At 34.3% G+C, this 23,970-nt stretch overlaps 8 protein-coding genes across 18 annotated transcripts in view; 3 read left to right on the forward strand and 5 right to left on the reverse strand.

Annotated features, from left to right (window-relative positions):
• Jupiter (microtubule-associated protein Jupiter) overlaps nt 1–2,276 on the forward strand; it is a 144,563-nt gene extending 142,287 nt beyond the window's left edge. For all 11 annotated transcript variants that reach the window (XM_054233268.1, XM_054233274.1, XM_054233258.1 and 8 more), the window contains one exon: nt 691–2,276. In XM_054233268.1, coding sequence (XP_054089243.1) covers nt 691–827 — 137 coding nt within the window. In that variant the 3' untranslated portion in view covers nt 828–2,276. The remainder of the gene's footprint in view (nt 1–690) is intronic.
• A 1,871-nt stretch (nt 2,277–4,147) lies between these two features.
• Nucleotides 4,148–5,023, reverse strand: LOC105217764 (D-aminoacyl-tRNA deacylase). Its single transcript, XM_011192926.3, has 4 exons — nt 4,847–5,023; nt 4,695–4,785; nt 4,406–4,641; nt 4,148–4,340 (listed from the first exon to the last, which is right to left on the reverse strand). Exons 1-4 carry the CDS (start codon nt 4,887–4,889, stop codon nt 4,177–4,179), a joined length of 534 nt encoding a protein of 177 aa, XP_011191228.2. The 5' UTR covers nt 4,890–5,023; the 3' UTR covers nt 4,148–4,176.
• A 436-nt stretch (nt 5,024–5,459) lies between these two features.
• Nucleotides 5,460–6,746, reverse strand: LOC105217767 (uncharacterized). The gene is made up of 5 exons (XM_011192941.3): nt 6,526–6,746; nt 6,274–6,462; nt 6,132–6,216; nt 5,886–6,041; nt 5,460–5,827 (listed from the first exon to the last, which is right to left on the reverse strand). The coding sequence occupies exons 1-5, from the start codon at nt 6,744–6,746 to the stop codon at nt 5,696–5,698; spliced, it is 783 nt and encodes a 260-aa protein (XP_011191243.2). The 3' UTR covers nt 5,460–5,695.
• Nucleotides 6,747–7,529: 783 nt separating this feature from the next.
• On the reverse strand, nt 7,530–8,397 carry LOC105217768 (28S ribosomal protein S10, mitochondrial). The gene is made up of 3 exons (XM_011192942.3): nt 8,249–8,397; nt 7,926–8,191; nt 7,530–7,858 (listed from the first exon to the last, which is right to left on the reverse strand). Exons 1-3 carry the CDS (start codon nt 8,255–8,257, stop codon nt 7,603–7,605), a joined length of 531 nt encoding a protein of 176 aa, XP_011191244.2. The 5' UTR covers nt 8,258–8,397; the 3' UTR covers nt 7,530–7,602.
• Nucleotides 8,398–8,497: 100 nt separating this feature from the next.
• Nucleotides 8,498–10,544, forward strand: LOC105217769 (protein arginine N-methyltransferase 1). Its single transcript, XM_011192943.3, has 5 exons — nt 8,498–8,646; nt 8,724–9,083; nt 9,155–9,465; nt 9,525–9,712; nt 9,776–10,544. The coding sequence occupies exons 1-5, from the start codon at nt 8,637–8,639 to the stop codon at nt 10,467–10,469; spliced, it is 1,563 nt and encodes a 520-aa protein (XP_011191245.1). The 5' UTR covers nt 8,498–8,636; the 3' UTR covers nt 10,470–10,544.
• Nucleotides 10,545–10,663: 119 nt separating this feature from the next.
• Caf1_0 (chromatin assembly factor 1 p55 subunit) lies at nt 10,664–12,709 on the reverse strand. Its single transcript, XM_011192944.3, has 3 exons — nt 12,364–12,709; nt 11,742–12,299; nt 10,664–11,684 (listed from the first exon to the last, which is right to left on the reverse strand). The coding sequence occupies exons 1-3, from the start codon at nt 12,383–12,385 to the stop codon at nt 10,975–10,977; spliced, it is 1,290 nt and encodes a 429-aa protein (XP_011191246.1). The 5' UTR covers nt 12,386–12,709; the 3' UTR covers nt 10,664–10,974.
• A 998-nt stretch (nt 12,710–13,707) lies between these two features.
• Nucleotides 13,708–15,739, reverse strand: LOC105217771 (THO complex subunit 4). Its single transcript, XM_011192946.3, has 4 exons — nt 15,341–15,739; nt 14,289–14,490; nt 14,000–14,224; nt 13,708–13,945 (listed from the first exon to the last, which is right to left on the reverse strand). The coding sequence occupies exons 1-4, from the start codon at nt 15,563–15,565 to the stop codon at nt 13,803–13,805; spliced, it is 795 nt and encodes a 264-aa protein (XP_011191248.1). The 5' UTR covers nt 15,566–15,739; the 3' UTR covers nt 13,708–13,802.
• A 275-nt stretch (nt 15,740–16,014) lies between these two features.
• LOC105217772 (dephospho-CoA kinase domain-containing protein) lies at nt 16,015–17,256 on the forward strand. The gene is made up of 3 exons (XM_011192947.3): nt 16,015–16,240; nt 16,323–16,614; nt 16,698–17,256. The coding sequence occupies exons 1-3, from the start codon at nt 16,129–16,131 to the stop codon at nt 16,984–16,986; spliced, it is 693 nt and encodes a 230-aa protein (XP_011191249.1). The 5' UTR covers nt 16,015–16,128; the 3' UTR covers nt 16,987–17,256.
• Nucleotides 17,257–23,970: the final 6,714 nt, after the last annotated feature.

Consider the following 23,970-nt stretch of genomic DNA (forward strand, 5'->3'; position numbering starts at 1 on the left):
ATAACAACATCGAATTCACTGGCGGTTCGGTAGCCTTTTCAACCTCATTCCCTCCATCTTTAGGCTCTAATTAGATGAAATCAAATTCAGTTACTTGAGTTTCAGAAACAGGAAGAAGAAGCAAATACATTTTACACATTTAGCATATGATGATCTCGCGACCCTCGCTGATTATTTAATGCGAATCAAATATTTGGATTCTTGATAAAGTAAAAATTCACAAAAAGATAGCAAATATTTGTTCATACTTTTAGGTCGTCAAAAAATAGCTGTATAATATTGCCGTGCAGAAACTTCACACTAACGTCAAAGGTGTACTTGAACTTAAACTTATTATAAAGCACCGCGTCTAAACTACCCTAACCTAACTATTTTATACAAGTTGATTTAATTTTTATATAAAGACTAAATACATTATAGACGTCTTTATATACATATGTGTATGGATTTGTAGAAAGTTTCTTTTTTTTCAACACTTCCTTTAAGAAGAAGTATCTAATAATTCTTGAAGAATGCTAATTTTTATTTAATGGCTTTGGTTATTTTTTACTACCTCCAGCGTTATTTTTTTTTTTAAATATCGCTTAGTTGTATTTAGGGTTAAAAAAGAAATATTTAAAAAAATTAAAATTTAAATATTTTCTAATATACATATTAACAATTTTTTATTTTTTTTTTATTTCAATTTAGATGGTAATCCCGTCACCGGTGAGGGTTACAAGCCCAGCAATTCTTTCAACAATGCAGTGCCCAGCCTGAATGGTGCCAATCAGGTCATCAACAAGAATCGCATTCCACCAGGTGGATTCTCTTCAGGCCTCTGGTAAATCCAGTTTGTCGCCTGTGTATTGTTCGTTCCGTGTTTGGGATAAAATCAACAACAGAGAAGCGAGGGTCTGAGATGAAGTGATGAAACCGAAGAAAGATAATAAAAGATCAAATATATTCACATACACACAACCAACACAAAAATTAAAAATAACTAACTGATCATCAGCATCAATCACATGATAATATTGTAGGAATTAAAATTTCCTGCATATTTTAAAAAGCAAGAATGAATGTATGGATGGATGGAGAGCTACGGTGGATATTCATATATAAATAACCGTGTGGGGGAAAATTATGAGCAAAATTTAAAAAATAATGAAAGTAGTTTGAAGACAGTAATGAATTGATGGTAGATTGCAAAATAATTAGTATTTAAGCTAATCAAGCAGAAAATAAAAAAATTATACATGCATACACACATAGACATACACACACAACCACTGTTATACGGCGAAGAGTAGAAATACATCATTTATTTGAAAATTTGTGGCCCCAAAACCTGCAACGAAAGAAACTGACTGACTATTGACTATTCGAACATGAAATGCAAACAAAATAACGCAGCAACAACAATACAATTTAAATGCATATTATTGAAAATACAATTTATAGCAATATTTGAGCAGAATTGCAAAGATGCGGATAATACGGACAGCAATTACTCTACAAGTAACAAATGTTCATAGCAAAATTGAGATTTATGCACTCGAGCATAAAATCTATAATTTTCCAAAACTAAAAAGCGCGAAAACATACACACCTGCATGACATTTGGCATTTTCGTACGATCAACCGCACCACCAACTCCCACCATCACTACCCACAAAGTCATCATCATCGTTATCATCAAGTCAAATTTAATGAATTCCAGCTTTTGAAATTGTTCAGAGCTTTTGCATTTCATCATTATTATGTCACATACATAAACATCAGCATCACATGAATACACACACAAACACAACCTTAGCGTGTACGAAAAGTGCTCAACAACGAACTGCAGCTCATAACAACAACAACTCAACGAACTTAACAAACGACGACGTCGGCTTAGACGATTAACAGATGTTGCTTTAGAAATTAAAATAAAAAAAAACGAAAAAATAAGTATTTGCTCAATTCAAAGCTGCAGTTTGTCGGTAAAAAAAAAAACATATAACTAACAGCCATTCAAATGCATACCTCTCTTAGCAGTTGCTGTATATGTGTAGTTTCTGAATCTTAGCAATAAGAAATTAGGGCGTCGGAACAACAATTGGCGTGCAAATTTTGCATTTTCATCCCAAGTAAAAACAAGACACAACCAACCAACCAAATCCTCCCACATCCAATCCAACATCATTCACAACAATATTAATGAACTGAAGAATTATAAGCTAGAACAACAACAATGAATTATAAAACATTAATCACTACATCGTATTAAAAAAAAACAAAAAAAAAAAAAACTTAAAAAACGTCAAAAAAAACAAGAAAAAAGATGTAATTAAACATCCTTCATACCATCATACATACATGCATTCATATAACCACTAGCATTCATTTCTACGATCTGCGATCTGCGATCATACATACATAATTAATTAAACATTAAAATGCGTATAATTTGCATTCATTTATTTTAAATCATAATTATAATTATGTTCTCCTAATATATATATTTTATATCTATATAAACGATACATCTACGTATATATAAAAAATCAAGAAAATTTAAAACAAAAACCGTATATATGCATATAGTTATACAACATACGTTTTGTAATTATGTTGTATAACTTGTAACAATTTCAGTAACTTGTAAAAGCATGATTTTGTCGAAATTCTTAAATTGCATTTTTAGCATATATATATCTTTTTCCGAAATTATACAACACTTGAAATATTTTAAAGCATGTTAAAATATACAGTTAGATACTCTATCAACGCATCTTTAAATATATAATACACGTAGTTGTATAACTAATTGTAATAAATTAATAATGAAATGAGTTAAAAATACCATACCATTTATAAACATACGAATAAACACACACACATACACATGTACACGAAAATTACATTGAAACAAGTACACATTTGTAAAAAATTGTAAACAAAATTTGTTTAATAAATTTCGTATATTGAAAAATTCACTTAAAATAAAACACTTTGTTTCTGTATTTTAATGGAATTGGAGGTGAGTTATGCGGTTCCACAAATGAACGATGGTTTATTAAAAATATTAGGTCTACAACTTTGCTTCCGCCGTTTTCCAATAGATGACTCTAGGGTCAAGCACTGGTCGATTAAATCGATTTTTTTATATCGATCTTCGACATTTGTGTCAACATTAACCCAACAAAATATTTGTAGAGATCTGTGTGCATCCCAAAATTTTTCTCAACTGAAAATGTCACTTTTTGAGCCGAATTCTCGACATTTGCGGGAAATTTTGCTTTTCTTTTTAATTCTAAGAAAAGTGCGGATGAGGATCATCGACATTTGTAACCGTTTTTATACAAAAAAAAAAGCTTAAATTTACAAAAAAAAAACGGCGGAAGCAAAGTTGTAGACCTAATATTTAATAAATCCATACAAAAATTAAAATGGGAAAGCTGAAACTTAGGGAGCAGGGTCGCACAATGGAGGGGGGAATATGATGGAAGTAAAATAAGTAAATCAATTAGTAAGCAAGCCCTTCTCCCATTTAACGATTTTCTTAAAAACTAGTAAAAGTGCAATGATTAGGAAAGTGTTAGGTTAGGTTAGGTTAAGGGGTAGATCTTCGCAGCTGCAGAGAATTTCACTTAGACAGATTCGATTAATCCCAAACGAAATTGGTTGGAATAAACGCTAATGGTGTCGAATCTGAATCAGAAATCAAATCTATAAAAAATTCTAATCTAATATATTATTGTTTTTCGATGGCATGGAAACCAATTTACTAGATTTTTCTATCAGCAACAAACCAAGAGACTTAATACTGACAGATTTGAAATATGATAATTCAATTTATTTCCACAGATTAAAATTGAAACAGATTCTGTGACACCATTGAAATTCAGAATTGGCTTACAAAAACCGACAACTAAGCAAATATTATATATCTTGGATCACCTAATATTTCACTAAAACTTTTCAAAACTGAATTATTCATTTAATTAATTGAATTGAAAATAACTAAATTATTGAAAAATGAAACAATAATGAATTCCTTTTCTGACCATAATTTAATTAATTTAGTCAAAAATCCATTTTACGTTCAGCGCAAGGTTTGTATACCTATATACATAGATATTTTCACATCTATAATGGTAATGAAGTTTTGCAAAAATACTATGTTTCCTAAATAAATATTTATTTACTTCATTTATCGATGTCAATAGACGTACATTCAGGCTGTATTATTTCTTTTGAATTATTCACTTTTGTTTGAGAATGTTTACTAACTTCCACGGGTGATTCTAATTCAACAGTAACGGGACCATCATTTTGTATGTGCACTTGCATGTAAGCACCAAATTTACCATCTGGGAATTAGAAAGCTAATTAATGTAATTATACAAATAAATACATACATTATAAGTATGCATACCTTTAATTTTTGACTCATCATAATCTCTACCCAAACGTTTAAGAAATGAGTTGTATAAATTCTGCGCCGCATCACCTTGCATTGCTAAATGGAAATCTGGTTTATTTCCTTTCAATCGATGATAGAGTGTAAACTGAGAAACACACAATATTTCCAGTTGTTCATCTTTAACACTTTTCTGCCAACGTTTACCAGCTGTGTCTTCGAATAAGCGTATTGCAAGCAGTTTTCGTGAACTATAATAATTATATGTTATTAAATAAATCAAACAAGAATGGTACTGTCTCACAGATATTCAACATCTTTTTCAGTGTCTGTATGTGTTATACCCACGAGCACACATAATCCACGTCCAATGGAGCTTATTAGTTCGTCACCAACTGAAATGCGGTATTGTAAATATATGTAGTTATATATATAATATATATTATTCAAATTTACCAGTAACTTTTGCGGCGGAAACTCTTTGTACTATCACTTTCATTTAAAATGCGTTTATTTAAAACTCTAAAAGATAAAATGCTCTGAATTTGTCCCATCAGCTGATTTTTATTTACGCCAAAGCAGCTGATTAGAATAAATTTTTATGCGTACTGTACTCGGTAAGAATGATGTTTTTATTTTGTTTTGTGCTTGCTTCCGGATCATCACAAATCTATATTCTGCATATAATTGTTATTTTCAAACTGTAATGTTAACGCAATAAATATTTAATGATCCAACAGGCGTACGTTAATAATACTAATAGTATTGAACGAATCACCATAATCCCAAAAAAACTTCGAGTTATGGAGGGTAATTTGTATGAAATTTTACTTTTATTGTCAATTCAAGAGTTCGATTTATTGGGAACTTCGAGTTATAGAAGTGGGTGCGGTAGTTGTTGGCATTAAATTGAGTTTGTGGATATTAAATTCATTTCCTAGTCCAGTCTAAATGCGAAATTATAAACAAAAATCCAATATTGACGGTCACAATAGTAAATCACTTTGTAAAATTATTGTGCAAATAACTTATGTATGTATGCACGTGAATGAATGGTAGGTCGTGGAGATTATTAATACAACATTTTATTGAGCCATAAATTAACAAAGTAAGCATTATGCACAATCTAATCTGCTGGTAAACATTTTTGGGATTTATAAAGATTAGTATACAAGCTTAAGTAGTTAATAAAATGCACTATAAATAATGCGCGAATTGTGCACTTCATTGGCGAATTTATGACATCTGCTTTATAGTATAAAAATTGTTTTTATTTCAGTCTTATTAAGTTTTTGCGACAGTATTTTAATTGAAGGTATTATCGTCTTTGCAATCACCTGGGGGCCCATTACCAAATATTGGTTCTCCGTCACCGCTACCACCAATTATCTTTATAATATCAGCTAAAGTGTATTGGCCAATTAAAGAGTTTATGCGCTATAAAAGAAAATACAAATTGCTATACTATTTTTATGGCGATGTATGCAAATCTTACGTCTTGAATATATTGCTCTGCAAGATCCTTTTCATCTGTCCAAAGATCTCCCAAAAGTTCCAAACCCAGTTCGTTTACCAAAGCATGCAAAAAATTATTTATGCGTTCCTCTTCGAGCAAATTTTCAAAATCCATATATATCTCACCAACTGTGATCTACAACAAAAATTGAGTTCAATAAACTTATGTAAATAATCCAATAAATAATTACTTTCAATTAAACAATCAAAATATTGAATGACATACCTTGATACTAAAGTTTCTAATGCTAAGAAATTTTCCGATTCTCAAATTAAACGAAATTCTCAAGTTGAAGTTTTTTATATGCGCACTATAAAAAAATCAAAGTTATGCAAAGCTCACAAAAAACAAAATTATATACACTTACTCTGCATTGCCATCACCGGCCAAATTCAATATATAGGCCAGAGAACCTTTAGCAGTGTAAATGGACGTAAATGCTGTCATCGGTAAATTAATATCAATTATTGATTTCTTTAGTGTATTAATCTGCAAGTCTTTTATATCGAAATCCGATAAGCCTGTCAGATTGAAATTGGTGACAGACCCTGAGAAACTGTATATAATTAGTACGAGGATTAGTAAAGAGGAATAATAATAATAACAATTACATACTTACTCTACTAAATATTTGTTATTCATTTCTGTTTCGACATGAGAGATGTGAAAAGGATCCAACGCTGGCAATCCTAACTGTGGTATAGGATGACACATGCGTACACGTAATTCCTCCAAAAAGTTCAAAATACCATCAACTTTCACGCACTCGGTCTCCGGAGTGGTTTGTAACAATACAGCTATTGCCAATAATATAAGTGGGCTCAAACGGCTACTATGCATTTTTGAAAATCTGCTTTGCTATATTTTCCTTTTTACTTATCGTCTTACCCTCAGCAATAACTAAAACGTTACTGGTCATTGCAAGCATCGGTTTATAGAAGTTATTTTAAAAGTTGCCATATTCATATGCCATACATACTCGCATTTATGTAAATAAATATGAAATATACGACTAGAAGATAAACCCACTTTATCAATAGATTTGTGTTTTTCTTAACCGCACATTATTTGAACTATGCAATAAACTAAATGATTTATGGACTAGTCCGTATGTAACTTATTTTAAACCTCGTCTGGTCCCAAATTGCAAACGAAGCTAAATAAATACCTACAAAGACATTTGCTCCCACAAAAACAGCAATTTTGGACATCAAAATGGTAAGTTAAGGCATGTTAACAATATTATAAAGAGTTTAGAGGCCATAAAAGAAATATATACTTCCCTTTTAGGGATATTACTAAACACAAAAAATATTTTGTTTTCCTTACAGTATATGCAAAATACACTTTCAAAACTGGAGTGTTTTCGTCCATTTGGACAACATGACCTAGCCTGGAAGTGTTCGATGCAGTACCCGCCGGAGGAAGCCGAGGAAGGGGAAGGCCTCCGCTCCGTTGGAGGGACCAAGTGGAGAGCGAACTGGTTACACTTGGAATCTCTAACTGGCGCCGAACTGCGAAGGAAAGAGAGGAGTGGCGCGCTCTCATCGATTCGGCTATAACCGGCTAAACGGTTCAACGCCAATCACATACATACATACATATGCAAAATACAATTAACGATTCTTTCATTCATATCTTATTATATTTTGCAATTCAAATGTAAATAACTAAAACACTCCGAATTCGATTATAGTTAAATTTCACTTGGTGGTTGCCGCAAATGCTCTGGAATTTCTTGTATCTCTGTTTTCGTCGCGTTCAAAGCAACGCCTTCGGGTAAGTTGCGTTCAATGTACTCCAGGAAAGTATCCAATGTTGATCCCGTCATTTTATGAAAATTCATATAACGAAAATATGTGCGTACCTCATATTGTACACGATGTTTCTTATAAATATGTACGGATTTTAATAGAGTCAAGCGATCGTGATGTGCCTTACGCTCAGCCCAACTTAAAAGTATTAGAAAACATTAAAATATTATAAAGTAAGTTAATAATTTGTATTTATAAGCCTTACCTTTTGCCTACTTCTATATTTAAGTGATTTGCCGCTGTGTTGGCAAACCAGGCATAACTTTTTAACACTGCCGGATCTACACCACGTAACTCAATTTCCAATTTACTAAACAATTTATCCTTCTCGGCAGTTACTTCGTTGATTCCAGAGGTTGTAATGTTTTGTACGGCCTCTGGACTGCTGGTGGTGGTAGCTGTGCTATACAGCGCTGATGTAATACGAGGCAGGGTTAAACCAGCACGCTCTAACAAGAAATTCCGAACAGCCTGTAAGGGTTAATACGTTAATATTTATTTATTAATATAATAAATTTCTATGCTCACCGATATCATGATTCTTAAAAGTTGAGTTTGTTTTGGAAAGAGTGATGGAGGTTATGTAAGCCAATCAGCTGGTGATATTTTGTTTTTATATAGTGGGTATGCACTTAAGCGATGGTTTATAATCGCTAGTTCACATACTTTATACACGTATTATTCAATCTAAATTATATGCCTAATAGCTGGAAAATACAAACTTTAACACAAAATTATGGGTATACACTTCAAATGTCTAAAATTTAAATAGAATCAAATGCTTACGAAGTATTGTTATAAACATTAAATAATTTAGCGTTAATTTAATTTTTCATGAAATAAAACGTTGGCAACATTTGCATTTGTGCACACCCGTGTTTCCAGCACGTGTGATTGTTTTGTTTTTACATTTACAATGGATCAAGGTAGCTATATATTTTGTAAATTTTTTTATACAACGATTTTAAATATTATTATATGAAACATATCCATTTTTGGTAAGATATCCCTGAACTGGTTGATGAGGAGCACAACGATGCGTGTGCCAATGGGGCTAGTGGTAGCGATGACGATGATGATTTCTACGAAGTTGATATGGGAATGGAAGCAGTCCAATGTTTATTTTGTGAAGAGCAATTACCATGTGTAGAAAAAGGATTGGAACATTTAAAGCAGGGACACAGTGTTGATTTTCAAATATTGAAAAGTAAATTCCATATGGATCAGTACGCATTTATTAAGCTTATAAATTGTATACGTTGCGAGGAAGTACCAGCGAAAAAAGTTTTAGCAGCGGATATACCCTTTTGGAATGATGAAAAATACTTAAAAGCGCGAGAGTACGAAGCGTGGCTTAGTTATGGTAATTATTACTATTAATATACAATGCTTGAGATATATAAAAATATTAAAATATATATTTCCTATTTTAAGATTATGATGAAATGCCGAGAGCAGCTGCGATAGATAACGATGGCGCTACTAAAAATGATTTATTATCAACTATAAAATCTTTACAAGAGAAAGTTAAAGAACAAGAACTTTTGCTGGAACAAGCAAGAGAGGATATGACCAAAATGCGTGTAAGTTTTCAACGACTTTTGGACAATGAACCAACGCCAACAACGAATGAGCGAAATAGAAAACTAAAAGCACCCAATTCAGTAGCATCCCTTTCGTTGGAAGCCGATAGTAGTTATTTCAGTAGCTACGCACATTTCGGCATACACCATGAAATGTTGTCCGTAAGTAAAAAGCACTTGTCCTTAATTAGGTCCTAATAAAAGTACGCTTATAAATTTAGGATGTAGTTCGCACCACAAGTTACCGTGACGCTTTAATATTGAATAAAGAATATGTACACGGTAAGGATGTGCTTGATGTTGGTTGCGGCACCTCAATATTGTCAATTTTCGCATCGCAGGCAGGAGCCAAAAGCGTAGTTGGTATAGATAATTCCGATATAATATATAGCGCAATGGATATTGTGAAGTAAGAGGCTTGCTTTGTAATTCTACTGTTACATATTTAAAAATATCGTAATTATTTCTTTAGGCGAAATAATATTAACAATGTAACATTGGTGAAAGGGCGTTTGGAAGACACTAATCTTCCACAGGAAAAATTCGACATAATCATTTCAGAATGGATGGGATATTTCCTACTATTTGAAGGCATGTTGGATAGTGTCATTTATGCGCGTGATACACATCTTAAACCGGATGGTATTTTGCTGCCTAACCGTTGTACAATGAGCATAGTTGGCTATGGAAGTGAGTCACTCTACAAAGACCAAGTGACATACTGGGACAATGTGTACGGTTTAAATATGTCAAATATGCGTAAAGAGGTACTACATGAACCACTTATTGATGTGGTAGATGCCGGACATATTCTCACTGAAGCAAATATTGTAGCCGATTTGAATCTACTGAAAGTTGATTTGAACTATTCAAACTTCACGTATTCCTTTGATCTGAAATGTATCAAAAGTGGCGAGTTATCTGCATTTGTGGGCTACTTTGACACATTTTTCGATCTTCCTGTGCCAGTGATGTTTAGCACATCGCCCAACAGTAAACCCACTCATTGGAAACAAGTTGTATTCTTTTTAGAGAAAACGCAAAAAATAGCAGTTGGTGATACGGTTAAGGGGATCATTGTATGTCGTCGAAGCCGGAATAGCGCTCGATCTTTAGACATAACGATCGAATCTTTTGGAAACAAATGCACCTACTATTTGGATTAATTTTCTAAGCATCAATGTTGAAAACATATTTATAATATTCCGAATTATTGAAAATAAACTTTGAATACCATACAATTTGCATTGAGTGAGGTTTATATGAATTCTCTTTCACAAACATTAAACAGGCTTAATTTGCCACAGGGATTGTAGATTCTAAATCAAATTTGGACAGTCTAAAAATAATGAATCTACTCTTTGCATTATTAGATAGTATTTTTCTTTATTTGGACAACCTGTGTCCATGTATATGTATGTACGTGTGTATATTTGAGACAATGCGCGTTCATCACCTAACTTACAAGTTATAATAGATGAACGTTAGCATACTAATACAGAACAAATAAATTACTAAAAGTGCATACATATTATTTATAAACAGAAAAGAATTATAAAAGAAGAATATATCCTTGTTTTACACACGTATGGATATTGACATAGGTATTAATCCAAAACAGTAGTTAAAAAACATGTTTATAATATATAAAAAGACGATCATTTGAATCAGTTATGCGGTGGCTGTTTCCAGTTCAGATGCTGGTATTTCGGGCTCTTCGTCATTATAAACATTTTCAGCCATTTGCCATACTTGCATTATGTTGTCCTCCGAAACCGAACAAATTATCCACGGTTCGTTTGGATTCCACGAGAAGTCCGATATTTTAGCCGTATGTCCACCATGAATGAATAGCAGCTCTGGTGGTCCATCTTCAGCATCTTCTCCGCTCTGTTCTTCACCAATTTTAGATAAATCCCAAACATGTAGTCGACGATCCGTACCAGACGAAGCCAAAATTGTTTCATTATGCGGTGACCATTGTACTTGGAAAATTTCGTCTTTATGCGACTCGAAGGAATGTAATTTCAATTTGAGATTGCGCAAGTCCCATAATGCCACTGTTTTGTCAGCCGAACCGGTAGCCAAAATAAATTCAGAATAGGGATTAAAACTCAAACAATTCACTTCGGCTGTATGAGCATCCACCGTATGCGATGGCTTGGATGTATTATTATTACGCGTGTCCCAGATCATAAGTTTCTGATCATCAGCAACAGAACCAAAAAGTGATTCATGCAACAAATGCCAAGCAACGTCTTCCACGACCGCAGTGTGACCGGTGAAAATATTTTTAGCATCGATAACCCGATGCTCCTTAGGCGTGGCGTTAATATCCCAAAGGCAGATGGTATGATCGTCAGATGCAGACAGCAAATATCCTACCCATAATGAATAAATTAGTAAGTTGTTTATAAAATAATTGATTAATTACTAACCATTTAAATTTGGATTCCACGACAGACCATAACCCTCTTTTTGGTGTCCCCGCAATCGCAAATCAGGATGACATTCTCCGGATGGTTCGGGTTTACTAGGATGTTTCGTATAATCAAAGACAAGCACATCACTCGACGGCGTTTTCGTAGCAATAACACAAGCATTTTGGGGCATATAACGTGCACGATTTACTTCCCCTTCATGATTGATTTTAATTTCGATTTCTATCTTTCCGCAAACCGATCCGAATCCTCCAAATTCTCCTTTTTCATTATCATAATGTGAACCGTCGAATTGAGCATCTTCACTAGGTAATTGAACACTTGCAATTAGTAGGTGGTTTTGTTCATCCGAAGTATGAGTGCCCAAAATTAGGCGATGTACGGAATAATCTTTCCCTTCTTGTTTAGTAACATCCGGAAGCCACTGCGCCGTCAACGAAGGCCACTCCAATGCATGTGTCATTACCAAATCGTAAAGAAATGGCGTATTTTTCTTCCATATTTTATACTCCTCATTAATGACACGTTCTTCAACGGCATCATCAAAAGATTCAGCTATAAAAATATATTCATTATATTATTAATTTTATTACCAAATATTCAAAACAAAATATCTCACCATTATCACTTCGATCAACCATGGTTGGTTTATTATTCACGCCGCTAGCGTTGGCTCAAAGGCGCCAAAACAACAAAGCAACAGCGGCGAAAGCTACGATAGCAGCGACGCAGACAATTTATAAACTGGTATTGGCAATTATTACCAAGTGGCCTGCGAGTGTACAACACCTTCAAATTATTTCTTAAAAAGTGATATGCGGTTTATAATATAATTCTACCAAAATAATGAATATCTTTCGCAGACAAACTTTTGCAATAAATTAAATTCACCGGCAGCGAAATTAGAAGAATTATAAAGAAGCCGAAGTGCTTTTCAAGCGAACTTGGCTGCTGTTTAATATGAAAAAGCGGTAGAGTTAGCGTTGCCAACCATGCAGATTACACATGGGAAGTGTAATAAGGCTGGGCTTAGACGTTGAAAATAACATTAGTTTATTATTATTTTGCTTTTAAAGAAGTATAGTATTTTATTATTTTATGTATATATGTAGTAAATTTTATAGTTATTATTATATAAAAGTTAATTGGTTTTGTAAACACTTTTTTTAATTACAGTTATATTTTAATATAATGGAATTACTTAAAAGGACTCATTGTGGATTTATTAATCCCTAGTCTATAAAAATATAGGTTAAATTTTGGGAATCCATATGAACGCCTTAACTGTAATAGTGTTCTGTTTTTAAATTGCTTACCGAGTTCTGGGAAGAGTTTTTCCAATGCAATCGATTTAATTTGAATCTATGCCTTAATAAAATGTTGCAAAATGTACAAAATCCAGATGGATCAGTTCCTTTCTTTCTCTAAAGCTCAGGTAAGTAAACGCAACGAGCAAGTATTCAATTCAAGTTTGTTTCATTATTAGTTTCCAAAATGGTTTTTTGTATGAACGACCTTTGTAATTTACGTGATCATTTACAAACACTGAATATTAATTAACTAACTAACCACACTTTAAGCATGTTCCAAGTAAAGATTGAGATCAGTGGAACATCTATTATCAATAACTTTCTTATATTACCCAATTCAGGTCCCATATAAAATATGATTTGTTTAAATGCAATCTTTTATTTACAGTTTTGTAAAATTACTCATTTTTACGAAAATGCGGATTATATATAAAAATTTAACGTTGATTTGGTAAAAATATACCTTTGAAAGAGTATGCATTTAGTTTTACGATTTAAAAATTAGTGCAGAATTATTGAGTCAGCTAATACATTTATGATACATAAACAAAAACATGTAGGCAATATATAATGCAGTGATATCGTACAGTGTTGAAAATAAGGTGGTAGCAGTTTTGAATTCTTGTACTTTTTGGTTTTAAAGATATCATTCGTAATATTCATGTAACATTTATTTCAAATATTTTTAAGTCAAAGTCAATATGTAAGTATTAAAGTCGAGTCTTAGCTAATAATTTCTATATTATTTCTAAATTTTCATATCATTAACATATGCATCCAGCTCGGCATCTAATTCAGCTGCCGTCTTTTCAGGGGCTTTGGTGCGCCCGCCGCGTTTTCCTCCAACTGGCGCTTTACGATTTGGTGGGCCGCGGCGTGCTGCGTTGTTTGCTACAATACATATTTAGTTAGTTTTGATTTTGAATTAACTTGTAAGATTATTACCTCCACGTCTGGCAGGTGGGGCTGCTCCAGTTCTACGCTTGACAGGACTACCGCCCGCTCCAGCACCAGCACCTCCACCACCGACACGACCAACTCTTGTCAAAGCAGAAACGTCGGATGTAGTTAATTGAATATTCATAGGGCGTCCATCCAAAGGTACACCATTATATTGTTTAATAGCTTTGAGTGCGTCTGAGCGGCGTTCAAATACAACATCAGCGGTACCTATGAATATAGTTTTGAATGTTAATTATAGTATAGATTATTAAAATCATATGTCATATTTCACCTAAAGACCGTCCAGAGCGATCATAATGTACGGCTGCCTTCTTCAGCGGGCCGAATTCGGCAAATAACTCCTGAATATCCGAGTCCGATACACCATAATCCAGGTTGGAGACGAGTAATTTTGATACTTCACCTGATCCTTTCAAAATACCACGTTTTGGTCCGTCGTACATGTCATGTTTCCAAGCGCTGTTTACATCGCCCTAGAGGGAGTAGGAGTAGTAGGTTGTGATGGATTTCTTTTTTGATCAGTTGTTCTGGAGTTTGCGATCTAATCTATTTTTTGTTCTGGTTCGATTACGATCTCCGATAGCGTTGCTGCAGTTATACAACTTTTCTCGCAAGTGCGTTTTTAGTTGTTCTAGGACCACTGGTCACAAACGCCGACCGCTTAAAGGTGACGGTGACGGTCAGCAGTACACGACACGGTGCGTTTTACGTGCCAACGTAAGAACGCGCGAAACTAACGAACGAATTGAGAACCGCTGACGCATCAGTCGATCGGTCAAATCAAATCAAAGTTAATAAGTTATTCAATAAAATTAAACATAACCACTGCTAAGCAGAAATTTACAATACAAGTAAACAGTTATCGTTCAATTTAACTGGTTTAAGAAGTACATATAAAATAACAATATAGGACATGTTAATTGACGCAATGATCTTTGTGGTAAAAGTCAAATTCCTGTCATGGCTAATGCACACGACAGCCACACAATTTCCTCGTATCAACTCATCCCTCTTTTCGATTATTTTATTTCAAACTGCTTCATCCAAAAATATTGTAGCTTTCAGCAAGTCCCGTTGTGTAGCCATTTTATGCACTCGTCTTCTTTTATAGTATATCGCGAAAAAGAAAATTGCAATCGCAAATATATGCTGTAATTTTATCATTCTGCCGGCCACATTATTAGGATACAAATGGCCAAACAAAATTAAATTCAGCAAAGAAAATACATGACTCCACAAATGGTTTTTACTGCCGAATGCTAATTTTACTCCCAAATTATGAAATCCCACGTATCGATATCCTTTTTAATTCATATTCTTTACCCTTGCGAATTTCGCCTTTTGTATTCCACCTCCTCTACCACGTCCTTTCAACGTGGCTCCACCAGCGGGCTTACGACGTCCGTCAGTATTACCGGCGCCACCACCGCCGCCGCGATTTGGTCTTCCACCGCCACGACGAGGTCCACTGGCACCACGCACGCCACCAGCTTTTGGCTTTTGACTTTTAATTATGTCGTCCAAACTCATATCAATTTTATCAACCATTTTGTCGTTGAATATTATGTGTTTATTAAAAAAAAGATACAAGCACTATAAAATTACTAAAGTTCTATTAATAAATTAATTTATTCAAAGTGATGAAACTATCTTATTTTCGCGCACAAATTCCCGTTCTGAACTACACAAAGAATTCACGGGCGAACAGAAAATAAAATGGCGACTGCAAATGTGGTGTTACCAAGCTCACCAGCAGGGTTGATTCGGTACTATTCACAGTGCTGTATTTTTGTGAAGATATAAAATACTCAGATTTAGAATTTAAATTATTAAATTTTCAAAACTAATTATTACAGTAGTCTTCAATTTTGGTTAAAAATAATCGGAACTAAAAAAACTGACAATGCTAAATACTTTTAAAATACTATATCGAAAGATTTTTAAACAATGGTTGGCAATAAGCCCACAGTAGAAATTCACAGACTGGAATACTCTGTTATACTCATATACTAATGTCAGCTGTGTTATAACAGCCAAATGTATTTAGAATTTTCAGAAACTAAGTACAAAAAAAAGAATCTTGAGTAAAAATATTAAATAAATATTGAAAAATGTTTATAGTAGCTATAACTGGAGGAATAGCTACTGGAAAAAGTACAGTAAGCCAGGTGTTCCTAGATAATGGAATACCAGTGGTTGATGCTGACAAAATAGCTCGAGAAAGTGAGTACTTAGTAAATGCTTTAGAATAATAGTAATAATTAACATTAATTAATTTTAATGAACGTTGTTAATTGATTTTCAGTCGTGCAACCTGGTACAACATGTTGGCATAAGATACGACAAGTATTCGGAGATGAAATTATTCTGCCAACTAAACAAATCAATCGTGAGGCATTGGGCAGGGCAATTTTTAATGACAAACAATTACGCGGAAAACTAAATCAAATTACACATCCCGTAATACATCGCACTATTTTCCTACAAGTTTTCAAACACTTTATGAGTGGGCGCTCGTGGATTGTGCTTGATTTGCCCTTGCTTTTCGAGACCGGCATACTTATGGAATTCATCTATAAAATTGTTACTGTGTCATGGTAAATGTAAACCAAAATATGTATATTTCCAATCCTCATACATACATACCGTAAATTAAAATATTGTTTTACATATTTTTTAGTGATTCTGAGATCCAATTAAGTCGGCTCATGCAAAGGAACGAGTATTCAATTGAAGATGCTAAAAAGCGTATTGACTCGCAAATGCCATTAGAAAAGAAATGTGAACAGTCTAATTTCGTAATTGATAATTCGGGTAGTATTGAAGCCACCCGGGAAGCGGCTTTACGCATAGTACAGCTAATGAATGACTCGAAACACCATTGGCGTAATCGTGTGACACTTTTTGGTATACTGTTGGGATTATGCTTAGTGGTATATTATTTAAATAGAATTTTTAAATTCTATTAGTTTGAGTTCCTAAATAAAATACATTCCATAATAAGCATAACTGGTTAACTAACTATTAATCAAGCTTTGGTAGTGACAAATAAAAAAATTTATTATTTTTTAATAATATTTATTAAAATAGCTAACTATTAAATATTCTTGCATATAATATTAAGTTTTAATGAAAATATGATATCTTAGAAAATATATATTTAAATATTCCCTATTTCACATCTATAATATATTATACATTATATAACAAGACCGATCATTTTAATTATATCATTACAAAGAGTTATGATTGTAATTAATTAACATTAATTTACTATTCGCGTAATTTTTTTTTTAAATAAATTTCTCTTCATTCGCAAACATAATTTTTATATTTTAATTAAGCTTAACTTCGTAAATATTTCAAGTTTATCACCATATTTTTTTACCAAATTTATTTAAATATTATGTTGGATTCTGAACTTTTTATTTAAAGTGTAAGTTCGTGTTATTATTTCGTCACAAAAAAAAAAACATTTAAATTAAAGTAGTAATTGCATACAATTTCCATAATAAACTATATATGTACACAAGCACAAACATATTTGTTGTTTTAATTATTATTAATACATATAAAAGTATGCAAAAGTAGTTCTCCAGCAAAATCATTTGTTCACAATGTCTGATCGAATGCGTGATTATTAAAATTACATACACATATTTCTATATTCTGTATTATTATGATTTAAAGCGAACAAAGACATTATTTTATAGTAGTATTTTTATGCTGATATGGTTGTATTTTATATCCAGGTTCCATTATATAGACCCGATTGTCGTGGAAACGGTAATATTTTTCGAATGATGTTACAAAACAAACATTAAAAAAAAACAAAAAAAATAATTAATGAATCAACCAAAAGCTAAAAGAGCAGACCTAATGTATTTATATACCTAAACCCACCATATAAACATATGTATGTATGTGTGTATATTCGTGTTATAAGCCCGCTTCAACATGTTACCTACACACAAATGGTTCCATTAAGTGTGTGAATAATATTTACATATTTACATAAATAAATTAAAATAAAAGTTGATAATAGTAAAAATATTTTGCTGCTATCAACAATTTTGGTTTGGCTTAACATTGACATTTTTTCTAGAAAGTCAATCATATTTACAAATTCAAATGTGTGGTATGTATAATGTATAAGCGATAATATATTGTATAAACAAGGTCATTTATTAGTGACATAGTATTTGTGATTTCGCATAAGTACACACGATAGGTCAAATTGTATGTGTATAATATACAATATGCATAAGTATATATGTATGTAATTCTATATAATGAAATGTGACCTTTAGCATGATTGGACCTCTTTAAAGAGCTCATCATTTTAACAATTATTGCCGAAAACCTCCGGGGAAAGTTCATAATTTGCTGCTTTTAAAGGAATAAAGTATATAGTCTAAAAAGGGAATATAATTTATGATTTATATTCATTTACAAAGGGGATGACTTTAAATTATTACCATAAATAATCGGTAGTCGGTGAACGGAAACGAAAATTAATAAGAACGAAGAACGACTATTTAATTTCCGGTCATCCTCTCGACGCCAATACTATTAGTATGAAAAACCTCATCATACAAATCAAATACCAAAGAAATTATGAAATGAAAGCTAAAATCAAAAAGATAAAAGGGAGAAGGAGTAAATTTCCCCATGATCATTTTGAAATTTTTATCTGTGATTATAACCTGGGAAACGACCATTTGGGCAGTGCTATCGGCATTATACAGAGTATAGCATAATAATTTAGTATTTTTTGCCGCGAAAAGAAAATGGCATAGTGGTATTTTAGTAAAAAATAGATTATGACTCACAAAGTATTTTGTAAACAACGTAGCCGCACTTGTTAAACAATAAAATAAAACATAAACGTTAAATTATAACACATGCGAGTACATACCGACGCGAGTACTCATTTATCAGAGCAATGAAAATTAAAAGGCTTTTCTGAGAATTGAAGAAAATCTCTATTGTTTTAATTTTGTACAGATGCATGTACATGCATATATATGTAATTGAAAATTGTACATGTAGGTACATATCGCTCATTTACATGAATAGTGTAATAACTCAAAAAACACGATTTTTGAGTTGAGTATGCAGAAATATGCGCAATTTCATCGTCCATATTGTATACAAATTTCATTCTGATGCGTCGAAAAATAAACCGTGAAATAAGAATGTGCGTTATTAAACTTGTTATGTTGCATAATTTTTTAACCACAATAACGACACTTCCAAGTAGTGCCAAAATTAGTAATAATTTTTTTTACGAAATAACGACATATTTTGTGTTACAACACATATTGTGAAAAGGTGAATTTGGTTTTCTTTTCAGAAAGAACGACACATTTTGTATTACAACGATGTGAAAAATTAATTAAAATTTTCATATTGCTTTTTTCAGCAAAAACGACACATTTGACTTATGACGGCGAAATTTATTTATATTTTTCACAAATAACGACATAATTCAAAGGGGGTCACATTTATGCCCATGAAAAAAAAAGCATTAGAGTGTACTATTTGGTCCATTTATGCTCAACATTGTATTTAATAAATTACACGCCACTAGAATTGTCAATAAACTTATGGCATTTTTCTATATTTGCTAAATAAGAGACAACAAGAAAACTTTAAATCGCTATCCTCAAAAATCGTATTTTTTTAGTTGTGACACTATTCAAGAAAATGAGCGACATATATGTATGTATGTACATATGTAATTGTTCTCGAAGGAAAAAAATGGTGCTTTCTTTTTTTAAGCATGTCTTGAACATTTCGAGTACAATAATAGTTATGTAAGCTTTTTTGCTCCGACATGATTTATTGATAGTAAAGACATGACTCGAGTTTATCGAGGGGAATTCCTATTTGTACACAAGTTTAATGCTTCGTTTAGAACTGAGGAGCATTTAAGTTCGTACAAATATGACTGGCTGAATAAAATGAATAATCTTAGTAAATTTTAATTTTAACGAATAAATATAAAATTCAAATGTACTGATTAATAACATTCATTGATATATTTAAATATAACTAAAAAAAATTTAATACGATAAATTAATCGCATTAAAATACTAAAGGCTTGGTATAGAGACTCCAATTATTGAAGTGAATTGGAGGATGGGATCATGTGTAGAAGTTCACGCAAGTGAGGAAAGTTTTTGATTGTCATTCACTTGGGAGTGGCCAGAAACGATTCTTCTCCACATGGTTCAAGCAGCTCACGACTTCCGGTTTTAGACCAAGTATCCTCTGGGTAGCCAACAGACATCCGTTTGAAGGCGAACTAAAGTGAGAAGGCGAAGCACGCTTATCCGGTTGTGCGTAGGGCTTGGGACCCACCACATAAAAACGAAGTACCAATGAAAAATCTACGAAAGCCTCGGATAAGACACCCCCCTTTTGATGACGACCCCTGCAAACGTTTTAAGGATAATGATATAAGGGCATGCACCTGGAATGTCCGGACCCTTAATTGGGAAGGTGCCTTTGCCCAGCTGGTTGATGTCCTCATACGACTCAAGGCTGACATCACCGCCATCCAAGAAGTGCGATGGACGGGACAAGGACGGAAGAAGGTGGGTCCTTGTGACATCTACTACAGCGGCCATATAAAGGAGCGCAAATTTGGTGTTGGATTTGTGGTGGGAGAGAGACTCAGTCGCAGAGTCCTGGCATTCACCCCGGTGGATGAACGTCTTGCCACAATCCACATCAAAGCGAGGTTCTTCAACATATCGCTGATTTGCGCCCACGCCCCAACGTAAGAGAAGGACGATGTGACCAAAGATGCTTTTTATGAGCGCCTAGAACGTACCTATGAGCGCTGCCCCCGCCACGATGTAAAAGTCGTGCTTGGCGATTTTAACGCCAGGGTGGGTAAAGAAGGTGTCTTTGGCACAACAGTCGGAAAATTCAGCCTCCATGACGAAACATCGCCAAACGGCCTGAGGCTGATCGACTTCGCTGGGGCCCGAAATATGGTCGTCTGTAGTACCAGATTCCAGCATAAGAAAATACATCAAGCTACTTGGCTGTCTCCTGATCGAAACACGCGTAACCAAATCGATCACGTTGTGATAGACGGAAGACATGTCTCCTGTGTTTTAGACGTGCGTAAGCTCCGAGGACCAAATATAGACTCGGACCATTATCTGGTGGCAGCGAAGATACGCACCCGCCTCTGTGCAGCAAAGAATGCCCGTCAACAAACACAAGGAAGGTTCGACGTCGAAAAGCTGCAATCGCAACAGACAGCCACGAAATACTCTACTCGATTTGCACTCCTGCTCTCTGAGAGCACTCATCAGCATTTCGGTATAAGGGAACTGTGGAACGGCATCTCAAACTCACTGCGTACCGCTGCAGCCGAAACAATTGGTTTTCGGCAACGACAAAAAACAAGCTGGTACGATGAGGAGTGCCGTCTCGCAGCGGAGTGAACAGACTGCCTACCTACGTTGCAAACGACCACAACACGTGCGGGATGTGATAGATACCGAGAGCTGAAGAGGGAAGCGAGACGCATCTGCAGACAAAAAAAGAAAGAGGGCGAAATGCGTGAGTACGAAGAGCTTGAGAAGCTGGCAGACAGAGGGAATGCTCGAAAATTTTATGAAAAAATGAAGCGACTTAACGAAGGTTTCAAGACCGGAGCATCCTCATGTAGAGACCAAGGTGGTAATCTGGTAACCGATGTCCAGGGCATACTGGGATTATGGAGGGAACACTTCTCCGACCTGCTGAATGGCAGTGAGAGTACAACAGCAGGAGATGGCGAACCCGATCCCCCAATCGATGACGATGGAACAGATGTTCCATTACCCGACCATGAAGAAATTCGAATAGCAATTACCCGCTTGAAGAACAACAAAGCAGCGGGGGCCGATAGATTACCGGCTGAGTTAATCAAATACGGCGGCGAAGAACTGATAAGGTGCATGCATCAGCTTCTTTGCAGAATATGGTCGGAAGAAAGCATGCCTGACGATTGGAATCTCAGTGTGCTCTGCCCAATCCATAAAAAGGGAGATCCCACAATCTGCGCCAATTACCGTGGGATCAGCCTCCTAAATATCGCATACAAGGTTCTATCGAGCGTACTGTGTGAAAGACTAAAGCCCACCGTCAACGAACTGATTGGACCTTATCAGTGTGGCTTTAGGCCTGGAAAATCGACAACTGACCAGATATTCACCATGCGCCAAATCTTGGAGAAGACCCGTGAAAAGAGGATCGACACACACCACCTTTTTGTCGATTTTAAAGCTGCTTTCGACAGCACGAAAAGGAGTTGCCTTTACGCCGCGATGTCTGAATTTGGTATCCCCGCAAAACTAATACGGCTGTGTAAATTGACGTTGAGCAACACCAAAAGCTCCGTCATGATTGGGAAGGACCTCTCCGAGCCGTTCGATACCAAACGAGGTTTTAGACAAGGTGACTCACTATCGTGCGACTTCTTTAACCTGATGCTGGAAAAAATTATAAGAGCTGCAGAGCTAAACCGAGAAGATACAATCTTCTACAAGAGTGTACAGCTCCTGGCGTACGCCGATGATATTGATATCATCGGAAGCAACAACCGCGCCGTTTGTTCTGCTTTTTCCCGCATGGATAAGGAGGCGAAGCGAGTGGGTCTGGAGGTGAATGAGGACAAGACGAAATATCTCCTGTCATGGTGGAGAGCGACCTGGTTACACTTGGGATCTCCAACTGGCGCCGAACTGTGAAGGAGAGAGAGAGGTGGCGCACTATCGTCGATTCGGCTATAACCGTCTAAACGGTTGCAACGCCAATCACATACATACAATAATTAAGGGGCCAGCCTACGATTTTCAAAAGCAATAAAATCTGCATTAGCTAGAGCTAAAACACGAAGTGCTTACTAGCATGTCTCGTGTAAATTAAATTAACATTTCACTATATCTTTAAAAAAGAGATTCCGAAGATTGGTCGGTTGCCGTCATATCGCTTCACAATATCAATACAAATTTGTTTTATACATTAAAATTCAAGTTTAAAAAAGTCTGAAAGAGAGTAATCGAATCTTTTTCCATTACTCCTCAAAAGCATTTCCAGTTAGTTCCTTTTTAAGGGGTTACTGGTCTAACTCTTTAATGGAGATAACACCATTTAATAATTCAATATAAATATGTATATAAAGCAACCTAATAACATATTTGTCAACTTAAAGTTACTTTCGATAACACAAAAACTAAAATGACTTGTGGTAATACCATCAGATTCATCACAATTAAGATATACCTATCGGTTTAAAACCTTGATTTATTCCATTTAATAATAACTCGAACAACAAATTAAAAATGTTCAAGTATAATCTTTCATTTTATGTCTTGATTAACGAAATAATAATTAACGGAGAATCATAAATAGTGAGTTTCGCTTAGTAAGGTTATATTTTAGTAGATTCAGCACAATATTCTGGGTACAAAATACAATAATTGTCGTGCGGTCTAACCAGTCTTTAAAATGGATAACGATTGTAATTAAAATAATTCTCTTAAGGAAAATTTCAGGATATTGTAAAAAAACCAAATTATAATCCGTGATCCTCCGCACTCAACATCCGACATGTAGTTTTATCTGTTCTCATTCCTTTTTAGTTCTTTTTACCTTGCAACGCACAATTTTCTTATGACGCTTGCAAAACCTATTGCAACAAAGATCAAATTGCATACTTATTTAGGTTTCTACCTACAAATATGTTTAAGTTTGTTGTAGTTTGTATTGTTTTCTTTGTCCACGTACGTATGTAAGTATCTTTACTATTTTATTTACAATTTGCCTGATGGTGTTCCTTAGTTTCAACGAATTGATAACAATAGGCTTTTCACTTGAGGCTATATTCATATGGACATGTGTAAATGTGTGATTGGTACATCCAATGGAGTGACTCATTCAATAGC

Source organism: Zeugodacus cucurbitae, chromosome 2 (assembly GCF_028554725.1).
Source record: "Zeugodacus cucurbitae isolate PBARC_wt_2022May chromosome 2, idZeuCucr1.2, whole genome shotgun sequence".
In the NCBI taxonomy this organism is placed as follows: Eukaryota; Metazoa; Arthropoda; class Insecta; order Diptera; family Tephritidae; genus Zeugodacus; species Zeugodacus cucurbitae.

Bases quoted from the DNA above. Each gene is read 5' to 3' on its own strand.
- LOC105217764 (XM_011192926.3), bottom strand. From the start codon at position 4,889: ATGAAAGTGATAGTACAAAGAGTTTCCGCCGCAAAAGTTACTG. The intron at 4,786-4,846 runs GTAAATTTGAAT...ACCGCATTTCAG, and splicing joins TTCCGCCGCAAAAGTTACTG to TTGGTGACGAACTAATAAGC. The intron at 4,341-4,405 runs GTATGCATACTT...TCTAATTCCCAG, and splicing joins TGATGAGTCAAAAATTAAAG to ATGGTAAATTTGGTGCTTAC.
- LOC105217767 (XM_011192941.3), bottom strand. From the start codon at position 6,746: ATGCATAGTAGCCGTTTGAGCCCACTTATATTATTGGCAATAGCTGTA. The intron at 6,042-6,131 runs GTATGTCATTCA...TTTTTGTTGTAG, and splicing joins TTAGAAACTTTAGTATCAAG to ATCACAGTTGGTGAGATATA. The intron at 5,828-5,885 runs GTAAGATTTGCA...TTTCTTTTATAG, and splicing joins CAGAGCAATATATTCAAGAC to CGCATAAACTCTTTAATTGG.
- LOC105217768 (XM_011192942.3), bottom strand. The intron at 7,859-7,925 runs GTAAGGCTTATA...AATACTTTTAAG, and splicing joins AATATAGAAGTAGGCAAAAG to TTGGGCTGAGCGTAAGGCAC.
- LOC105217769 (XM_011192943.3), top strand. The intron at 9,084-9,154 runs GTAATTATTACT...TCCTATTTTAAG, and splicing joins CGAAGCGTGGCTTAGTTATG to ATTATGATGAAATGCCGAGA. The intron at 9,466-9,524 runs GTAAGTAAAAAG...TTATAAATTTAG, and splicing joins TACACCATGAAATGTTGTCC to GATGTAGTTCGCACCACAAG.
- Caf1_0 (XM_011192944.3), bottom strand. From the start codon at position 12,385: ATGGTTGATCGAAGTGATAATG. The intron at 12,300-12,363 runs GTGAGATATTTT...ATATTTTTATAG, and splicing joins GGTTGATCGAAGTGATAATG to CTGAATCTTTTGATGATGCC. The intron at 11,685-11,741 runs GTTAGTAATTAA...CATTATGGGTAG, and splicing joins GTGGAATCCAAATTTAAATG to GATATTTGCTGTCTGCATCT.
- LOC105217771 (XM_011192946.3), bottom strand. From the start codon at position 15,565: ATGGTTGATAAAATTGATATGAGTTTGGACGACATAATTAAAAGTCAA. The intron at 14,491-15,340 runs GTAAAGAATATG...TACTCCCTCTAG, and splicing joins AAAAGGCGAAATTCGCAAGG to GGCGATGTAAACAGCGCTTG. The intron at 14,225-14,288 runs GTGAAATATGAC...CTATATTCATAG, and splicing joins TCGCTCTGGACGGTCTTTAG to GTACCGCTGATGTTGTATTT.
- LOC105217772 (XM_011192947.3), top strand. From the start codon at position 16,129: ATGTTTATAGTAGCTATAACTGGAGGAATAGCTACTGGAAAAAGTACA. The intron at 16,241-16,322 runs GTGAGTACTTAG...ATTGATTTTCAG, and splicing joins TGACAAAATAGCTCGAGAAA to TCGTGCAACCTGGTACAACA. The intron at 16,615-16,697 runs GTAAATGTAAAC...CATATTTTTTAG, and splicing joins AAAATTGTTACTGTGTCATG to TGATTCTGAGATCCAATTAA.